Consider the following 10171-nt stretch of genomic DNA (forward strand, 5'->3'; position numbering starts at 1 on the left):
TTCTATCTAATCTAATCTAATCTAATCTAATCTAATCTAATCTAAACACACACACACACACACACACACACACACACACACGGGTCTATGTGGTATGGCGGGACTATACTACGTCAATCCGCCCGGTGGTGGTTTAAGTGGACTACCCTTTTGAAAGGACTTAGAGCCAAGGGAGCGAGGTTAAAGTGTTCGAAAAAATCTGAAAAAAATTTGGGTCACTTCAGACCTCATACACTCCCTATAGAAGTCTAGATACACTGATACACACCAACCAGACTCTATTGTGTTTTCTGGAGACATTGTCCACTTGACAACAATGTGTTTTATGAGGTCCAAAAAAAACAATATTGGGTCTTTAAAGGGACAATGATGTAATATGTAAATAGCTCATCATTACCATGAATACACATCTGACAGGACACAGGATTACTGGAACATCATTTTATTAGTGTTCTTGGATCTGAACATTAATTTTAACCATAAATAAAAAAAGAAATCTATGGACAAAAATGCCCACGCTTCCCACAGAAATATAAAAATATAGAAAACAGAAAAATTAAAAACATTTAAAATGAATTTTAATAGTTTAAAGGTAAATATTAAGGGGAGAAAATATGCATTTATAATTTTTTATTTTAAATATAACCCGTCAAAAAAAACCCTAAATAAATTAAATGTAAAAATTATGAAATACAAACTACTTCTGTATTTAACAAGAACTTTTTTTTCTTTAAACAGAACATCAGTGTTAACAACAATTGGCAATCTGACCAAGATGTAAAACCACAGCTCTCTAAACAGTTATTTTAGTTCATTTTTTTCTGCCTTTTTGCAGTTAATCCTCTGTTTCTTACAAAATCTCTTATGTTTTGAACTGTTCTTCCTGCCAACACCGGATCTTCTACCAATTTGCAATGACTGCATTCATTTTTGGTGGCTAGTTTCCCTTCGTTTATGTGGTCTTTAAAATGCCTCATCACTGCAGCAACCTCAGCCTTGGACCACATGTTTTTGGGAGCTCTTCGGGAATTGTGGGATTGAGCAGCATTTTTCTCTGGAAGATATATAAAGTAGTAGTAGTTAAAACAAACAAAAAACCAAACAAAAAAAACAAAAAACATTTGGTGGTTAAAAGAATGGATGCTACCCTGTACTAACTTCTGAAATGTGTTGCTACCATCAATATCAAAACGAGCTAAAATTCTCTTTGAAAATTTATCAAATTTCTAAAATGAGACATTTAGTGTTCCGCTGTGAATAAAAGACTGAATAAAAAGTTGAATAAAAGTCTCTTGATGCATGCTCAATCATCCAGGTAAGTAAATCCCAAAACGTTGATTCTGTTAATCTGGACGTAGCGTTTTCAGTGGGAGAAACATTTTGTCACTCATCCAAGTGACTTTTTGCCACCACTCTGCAGTTTGCCATATGTTGCAAAGTGATGAAACAATAATAAGCTTAGAGAACCAACTGCACCCCTTACCTTCAGAGGGAGCAGCAGTCTCACTTGCTGCAGGCATTGTGAGTGGTCCTTCATCTGCTGATTACACAATTTGATTAAGTTTTAATATTTGTAACAAACATTTTATCCACAGAAACCAAGCTAGTGGTAACTTACCACAATCTACAGTGTCTTGGAGCTGCGCTGTGTTTGTGGAATCAGCTACTGCATGTACAGGCTCACTGGTGCCACACGCCAACATTGTGAGTGCTGTGTCATCATCATCTGATTCACTCTCACTGTCCTTTGTTTCAGCATCACTTAATGCAATTTCATCTGAGAAATTGTGGGAAAACCCCCCCAAAAAACCAAACACAAACCCCCCAAAAACCTCACATTAACAACGAGATATGACAAAATACAGAACAAATACTGGAAATTATAGTACATAGTTTTACTATTTAAGGCCACCACTCTGCAGTTTGCCAAATGTTGCAAAGTGATGAAACAATAGACTTCAAGAACCTTAAATCATGGACATTTAACAGAATGGTCTGTGCTTTTAGGTTTTAATTCTGTTGATAAAGCATAATATTCAACTACTGCCCTAATATTTGCTCCTTTCAATACAAACCTTCTATTTTGATCTCATCCAGTGATTTCCCCTGGATCTGGGAAAGTTGTCCTTTTTCCAGTGTTAAAAGCAGTTTGGAAATCTTGGCCAGCTGTGTTGTGGGAACTGGTAATCTGTAGAATTCGCGGTGAACGCGGATATCATGACCCAGGAAATCTGCAACCTGATCAAGTTCGTTGTTTTTCAAATTAAGGACTTGTGAGAGTGTGGCAACATGTTTTCTGAGCTGTGTCGATCTTAGATACTCAGGCTGCTTTGCTCCACACTGGTGTGCATGAACACGCAAGGAGTCCATTCCTCTGTAATGACTCATTGATCGGGGTCTTGCAAAGAGGTAGATATTAGTGGCACAAATACCACAGTCAGGCCTCCTACTAACCAGTAGTGACAGAGCATCCAGCATGCTTGGTGTTAGCAGAACTGGAACATTTCTGTCCCTTTTTCCCATTATTTCTATTCTACAGAAATAGTTACAGAGTCTCTGTTCCATTTCTGAGAGCCCCATGGCAACATCTGTGTGGAGTGCTGTTTTGTCTCTTTCAAGAAAACTTTTGAGGCGCATCTTTGAAACCTCTCCAGAACGTCTTCGGTTGAACACAATGATTTGTGAGAGTGTAACTTGTGCAAGTTGGGCATAATTCTGAGCTGTGGCTTCGTTCTCCAAGCTGCAAAAGGCACTTTCTGCAGATTTTTGAAGGTAGTGATGGAGAATCCGAACATCTTCTGTAAAGGGCAATGTTGATGGCTTGTTAAACTTTGCCTCACTCAATGTGTTCAAGGCACGGTGAGACACCATCTCAGACCATTTGGAGACATACAACTTCTTGAACGCATCAGTGGACTTGATTAGGGCTTCATCCTCTGTCATGAGGGCACGACAATGGATAATGTCAGACATTTTATGCAGTGTATGTCCCAGTTTCAGCGCAAGGCTTGGAGTTTTGTATGACAGTGTCTCTTCATCAAAACCTGAAACTTTCTTTACTGCTTGCACAACTCTCTGGAAATTAGCAGGCTTAATAGCTTCTTCCATGTTATGCACTGAGAATTCTGTGCGCAGACACAACAACAAACGTCCCGCTTCACGAAGCTTCTGTCGTATATAATCATACTTTGTAGGGTCTTGTCCATGTTTATTGTAGAGGGACTGGGCAAACTGAATAACAGTAAAGTCATTTCGCACAGCTGAGGCAATCTCATCTTGTTTCATAACAGCAAGAACCTTCCAGACTCCACTTGACACCTGCGGATAACACTGAGACTCCAGAGTTAAAGCCAGGCCGAGTACTTTGGTTCTTCCAGGTTCTTTATCCGTGTCATCTTTTGGTTTGTTAGGACATCTGCGGACATGTCTCCAAAGATCCTTGCGAACATACATCCCTTGACAATAAAAGCAATGAGCAAACTTTCCCTCTACTGCTTTAATCTTGGGTCTTCTCTTCACTTTCAGTGGTCCCACTCCACCATGCAAAACTGCAGCATTATGCTTAAAATTTCCCTTATTTCTCAATTTCTCTAACAGACTTTTACGCTCGTTTGAGTCTCTAGGCAGGGAAAATGCATGCACAACATCAGGAGCCGTTTTGTGCGTTTTCAGGTGGCGGGAAATTTTAGCTTGTGGTTTGCCACAAAAATAGCAGTAATTTCTTTTACTTAAAGTCATTTTTTCTGATTCAGTTTCGCAAAGCTCACTTTTATCTTGTGGCTTGTCCTTTGTCAAGTTGTGGATTAAATTCGTTGAATCTGATTGTTCATGCGCTTTGGAGATGTCATCTTGGCATAGCAGACCTTTTGATGTGCTTGGCAATAATGAGATGTCTTCATCTGAATCTTCATCATATGACTCTGAATCTGGCACATATTCTTCTTCTGATATGCTGTGGTTGCCATCATCATCGCTTGATATTTGATCCAGAACTGAATGTGGCAATCCATCCTCCCCTGAATATTCAGAAATTTCTTCTTTCTGGAATGTAAGAACAAAAGTTTTTTTAATTGATCAATACTTTAGACAGGTAAAAAATAAACTGAAAAAAAGTCAAGCCAAATATGAATGGGATACACACCTGTGTTGACTGGTGGCAATTCTGATTTGCCAATTTTGCAAGGCAAGATTTGTGCCAGACCCCTAAACAAACTGAAACACATTTTGATAGACTTAATTTAGCTTTGCAGTTCTATTTAAGTGAAGTAGTTTTTTGTCAAAGCATTGCAGTAATGTCAAATGCTGAAAAAAAAAAAAAAAAAAAAACTGTTCACATTAAGGATATTTTAATGACTACACATACACTGCTAATCCCCCTCCCCCCCCAAAAAAAGGACATCCCAGATGTGAATGAAGGAATTATTCTTATTAAATACTTTGTTCTTTAGGTAGTTGAGTGGCATGAAAGTGTGTAGTTGAATGTGTGTGGCCTCCAGATGCCTGTACGACTTCCCTACAATGCCTGGGCATGCTCGGGATGAGGTGGCGGATGGTCTCCTGAAGGATCTCCTCCAAGACCTGGACTAAAGCATCTGCCAACCCCTGGACAGTTTGTGGTGGATGGAGTGAGACATGATGTCCCAGATGTGCTCAATTGGATTCAGGTCTGGGGAACAGGCGGGCCAGTCCATAGCATCAATGCCTTTGTCATGGAGGAACTGCTGACATACTCCAGCCACATGAGGCCCAGTGTCGTCTCGCATTAGGTGGACCCCAGGGCCAAATGCACCAGCATGTGGTCTCACAAAGGGTCCGAGGACCTCATCTTGTTACCCAATGACAGTCAGGCTCTCTGGCAGGCACAGAAATGCCACCCCTCACCATTACTGACCCACTGCCAATATGATCATGCTGGAGGATGTTGCAGGCAGCAGAACATTCCCCACGGCATCTCCAGACTGTCACGTGCTCAGTTTGAACCTCCTTTCAGCTGTGAGGAGCATAGGGTGCCCGTGCTGAAGTTGCCAAACTTTGTGTTTTCTGGCAAATGCCAAACATCCTGCATGGTGTTGGACTGCAAGCTCAATCCCCACCTGTGGATGCTGGACCCTCAAGCCACCCTCATGAAGTCAGTTTCTGACCATTTGAGCAGACAGATGCACATTTGTGGCCTGTTTGAGGTCATTTTGCAGGGCTCCTCTTGTTCCTCCTTGCACAAAGGTGGAGGTAGCGGTCCTGCTGCTGGGTTGTTGCCCTCCTATGGCCTACTCCACATCCAGGTAGCACCTCCATGCTCTGGACACTACACTAACAGACACAGCAAACCTTCTTGCCACAGCTCACATTGATGTGCTACGCTAGATGAGCTGCACTACCTGAGCCCCTTGTGTGGGTTGTAGACTGTCTCATGCTACCACTAAAATGAAATCACCGCCAGCATTCAAAAGTGACCATAACATCAGCCAGAAAGCATAGGTGCTGAGAAGTGGTCTGTGGTCACCACCTGCAGAACCAGTCCTTTATTATGGTGAATTGACTATAATTTCCACTTGTTGTCTACTCTATTTGCAAAACAGCATGTGAAACTGGTTGTCAGTGTTACTTCCTAAGTGAACAGTTTGATTTCACAGAAGTGTGACTGACTTGGAGTAACATCGCATTGTTTAAGTGTTCCCTTTATTATTTTGAGCAGTTTATGTTATGGAATGGGGAATTGAGGACAAGTATACCATTTTTACAAGGTCCTGCACCAATGAGGTAATACTGCATTTCTTTAATTAGACGTGACCACCCATTAATTAAAAAGGGAGCAGTGTTCATTTCAGCACGTCTTAACTTGTTGAACTCTATTAATGCTTTTTACTATACACTGTACCTATTCACTAAATGTCTCACCTTTGCACTTAAAGCCAAGCCACTTGAGGGAGGAAACCGGTCCCACACACTGAATGCACTTGTCCAAAGATGATATTGTTGTGCACACCAGACGATGATTGTGACACTGTTAGCAAAATATTGCAACATTTATTTGTTTTGGACAGTTGGAAAGGTGTGTTTTCAATTCAGTTGCAGATATCAACTAATAAACTTCGTCCATGTAAATCACATCACACCCAGGTGACTGCCAAACACACACACACACACAGCATCCATAAAGAATGATGATAGATTAAATTATTAGTTCATTAAGTGGTACACTGGATTATATTTACCCTTTCAGGCTCTGGATGTTTCAGGTCCAGATCATTGTTTGGAAAGCTGTTTGGTTGCGGCTTTAGGCAGCTCACAGTCTTCTGAATCTGGCTGGTCTCAGTCTTCGTGTGTAACAGATAGAGAATGAAGACAAAAGAACAGTAATCTGACAGTTACTAAAAATGCATCACTCAAGAGGATGAATAGACCATTTCACTATCGGCAAATAGCGTAAGGTACACATCGTGCATGAGAAACATTCATTAAAATCTGTCCTAGGTCAATGTTACCTCTTCAAAATCTTGCACTGAAGAAGAATGCATGGCTTCTGAGCCTTGCTGAGGCATTTCTTCATCAAGATCCTGCAACAAAGAAAAGATGGCACAAAGATTAGACCAAGTGCTCTTCTTGCAACTGTACTGGGCAGGCCTGTGCTTCTGTCTTTAATTTGCATGTGTGTGTGTGTGTGTGTGTGGGGGGGGGGGGGGCTTTTCACTCAAGAAATGTTTTCTTCTGAAAAAAATACTGGCTACAATAGTTAACAACTGATTCCTTTGCAATCATCCACCCTCTTCCACTTATCCTTATCAGGATTGTGGGGTAGCAGTTTTGGGGCCTATACCAGCTACCATAGGGCAGTACAACCTGGACAGATCACCAGTCTAACATGGAAGGACAAGCATTTGCATTCACACCAAAGGGCAGTTTTGAATCACCAGTTAACCTAACCCCATAAGCTACATCTTTGGACTGTGGGAAGAAGCCAGAGTACACAGCCAGAGAGAGCCCATGCACTACAGCAGTAAAAAGTGCCTAAAACAAGTTAAGAAGTTGTATAGTACTATCTATCTTAATGTTCAAGCCTGAGTTTCAAAAAATTTCAACATAGAAACAAAGCACATGCAGTCAGCTCTGCATGCTGTAGGTCAAACTGTCAAGACATACGAGAAGACCCCTCCTAAAACCAGAGTGATGTCACCATGAAGCAAACTTTGACGGAGTCCCCCAATAACAGTGTGGTCCTCCTAAGTCACATTTGGGTGGTTAACACACACACACACACACACACTCAGATGTTATCCAGACTTGCACTTTGAAACAATGAAAAGGACCTACAAGCCACGGTCCATGTAAATCACATCACACCCAGGTGACTGCCAAACACACACACACACAGCATCCATAAAGAATGATGATAGATTAAATTATTAGTTCATTAAGTGGTACACTGGATTATATTTACCCTTTCAGGCTCTGGATGTTTCAGGTCCAGATCATTGTTTGGAAAGCTGTTTGGTTGCGGCTTTAGGCAGCTCACAGTCTTCTGAATCTGGCTGGTCTCAGTCTTCGTGTGTAACAGATAGAGAATGAAGACAAAAGAACAGTAATCTGACAGTTACTAAAAATGCATCACTCAAGAGGATGAATAGACCATTTCACTATCGGCAAATAGCGTAAGGTACACATCGTGCATGAGAAACATTCATTAAAATCTGTCCTAGGTCAATGTTACCTCTTCAAAATCTTGCACTGAAGAAGAATGCATGGCTTCTGAGCTTTGCTGAGGCATTTCTTCATCAAGATCCTGCAACAAAGAAAAGATGGCACAAAGATTAGACCAAGTGCTCTTCTTGCAACTGTACTGGGCAGGCCTGTGCTTCTGTTTTTAATTTGCATGTGTGTGTGTGTGTGGGGGGGGGGGGGGGGGGGGGGGGGGGGGGGGGCTTTCCACTCAAGAAATGTTTTCTTCTGAAAAAAATACTGGCTACAATAGTTAACAACTGATTCCTTTGCAATCATCCATCCTCTTCCACTTATCCTTATCAGGATTGTGGGGTAGCAGTTTTGGGGCCTATACCAGCTACCATAGGGCAGTACAACCTGGACAGATCACCAGTCTAACATGGAAGGACAAGCATTTGCATTCACACCAAAGGGCAGTTTTGAATCACCAGTTAACCTAACCCCATAAGCTACATCTTTGGACTGTGGGAAGAAGCCAGAGTACACAGCCAGAGAGAGCCCATGCACTAAAGCAGTAAAAAGTGCCTAAAACAAGTTAAGAAGTTGTATAGTACTATCTATCTTAATGTTCAAGCCTGAGTTTCAAAAAATTTCAACATAGAAACAAAGCACATGCAGTCAGCTCTGCATGCTGTAGGTCAAACTGTCAAGACATACGAGAAGACCCCTCCTAAAACCAGAGTGATGTCACCATGAAGCAAACTTTGACGGAGTCCCCCAATAACAGTGTGGTCCTCCTAAGTCACATTTGGGTGGTTAACACACACACACACACACACTCAGATGTTATCCAGACTTGCACTTTGAAACAATGAAAAGGACCTACAAGCCACGGTCCATGTAAATCACATCACACCCAGGTGACTGCCAAACACACACACACACAGCATCCATAAAGAATGATGATAGATTAAATTATTAGTTCATTAAGTGGTACACTGGATTATATTTACCCTTTCAGGCTCTGGATGTTTCAGGTCCAGATCATTGTTTGGAAAGCTGTTTGGTTGCGGCTTTAGGCAGCTCACAGTCTTCTGAATCTGGCTGGTCTCAGTCTTCGTGTGTAACAGATAGAGAATGAAGACAAAAGAACAGTAATCTGACAGTTACTAAAAATGCATCACTCAAGAGGATGAATAGACCATTTCACTATCGGCAAATAGCGTAAGGTACACATCGTGCATGAGAAACATTCATTAAAATCTGTCCTAGGTCAATGTTACCTCTTCAAAATCTTGCACTGAAGAAGAATGCATGGCTTCTGAGCCTTGCTGAGGCATTTCTTCATCAAGATCCTGCAACAAAGAAAAGATGGCACAAAGATTAGACCAAGTGCTCTTCTTGCAACTGTACTGGGCAGGCCTGTGCTTCTGTCTTTAATTTGCATGTGTGTGTGTGTGTGTGTGGGGGGGGGGGGGGGGGGCTTTCCACTCAAGAAATGTTTTCTTCTGAAAAAAATACTGGCTACAATAGTTAACAACTGATTCCTTTGCAATCATCCATCCTCTTCCACTTATCCTTATTAGGATTGTGGGGTAGCAGTTTTGGGGCCTATACCAGCTACCATAGGGCAGTACAACCTGGACAGATCACCAGTCTAACATGGAAGGACAAGCATTTGCATTCACACCAAAGGGCAGTTTTGAATCACCAGTTAACCTAACCCCATAAGCTACATCTTTGGACTGTGGGAAGAAGCCAGAGTACACAGCCAGAGAGAGCCCATGCACTAAAGCAGTAAAAAGTGCCTAAAACAAGTTAAGAAGTTGTATAGTACTATCTATCTTAATGTTCAAGCCTGAGTTTCAAAAAATTTCAACATAGAAACAAAGCACATGCAGTCAGCTCTGCATGCTGTAGGTCAAACTGTCAAGAAATACGAGAAGACCCCTCCTAAAACCAGAGTGATGTCACCATGAAGCAAACTTTGACGGAGTCTCCCAATAACAGTGTGGTCCTCCTAAGTCACATTTGGGTGGTTAACACACACACACACACACACACACACTCAGATGTTATCCAGACTTGCACTTTGAAACAATGAAAAGGACCTACAAGCCACGGTCCATGTAAATCACATCACACCCAGGTGACTGCCAAACACACACACACACAGCATCCATAAAGAATGATGATAGATTAAATTATTAGTTCATTAAGTGGTACACTGGATTATATTTACCCTTTCAGGCTCTGGATGTTTCAGGTCCAGATCATTGTTTGGAAAGCTGTTTGGTTGCGGCTTTAGGCAGCTCACAGTCTTCTGAATCTGGCTGGTCTCCGTCTTCGTGTGTAACAGATAGAAAATGAATATACAGTGCATTTTTGAAGAGGCTTTTGAAACATTAAATAAACTGTATGAGAAAGATAAGTTTCAAGCTATTGTCTTTAAAATATTCACTGTCATGTATAGAGAATTTAAGGCCCTATGATTAAGAGACAAATAGTCAGTGTG

The 10171-nt window shown here is 41.4% G+C and overlaps 1 protein-coding gene across 2 annotated transcripts; it reads right to left on the reverse strand.

Annotated features, from left to right (window-relative positions):
• Positions 1–762: 762 nt before the first annotated feature.
• LOC146638270 (uncharacterized) lies at positions 763–5994 on the reverse strand. Of its 2 annotated transcripts, none has more exons than XM_085367187.1 (6): positions 5896–5994; positions 4142–4212; positions 2076–4041; positions 1619–1777; positions 1484–1537; positions 763–1054 (listed from the first exon to the last, which is right to left on the reverse strand). In XM_085367187.1, the coding sequence occupies exons 3-6, from the start codon at positions 3736–3738 to the stop codon at positions 807–809; spliced, it is 2124 nt and encodes a 707-aa protein (XP_085223313.1). In that variant the 5' UTR covers positions 3739–4041; positions 4142–4212; positions 5896–5994; the 3' UTR covers positions 763–806. The 2 variants fall into 2 exon arrangements, with proteins under 2 accessions (XP_085223313.1, XP_085223304.1); XM_085367178.1 differs by having other exon boundaries at positions 1484–1540.
• Between the last annotated feature and the right edge of the window lie 4177 nt (positions 5995–10171).

This window comes from Diplotaxodon limnothrissa, linkage group LG2, assembly GCF_057381915.1.
Source record: "Diplotaxodon limnothrissa isolate DT_005_m linkage group LG2, D_limnothrissa_male_GT1.1, whole genome shotgun sequence".
Lineage (NCBI taxonomy): Eukaryota > Metazoa > Chordata > Actinopteri > Cichliformes > Cichlidae > Diplotaxodon > Diplotaxodon limnothrissa.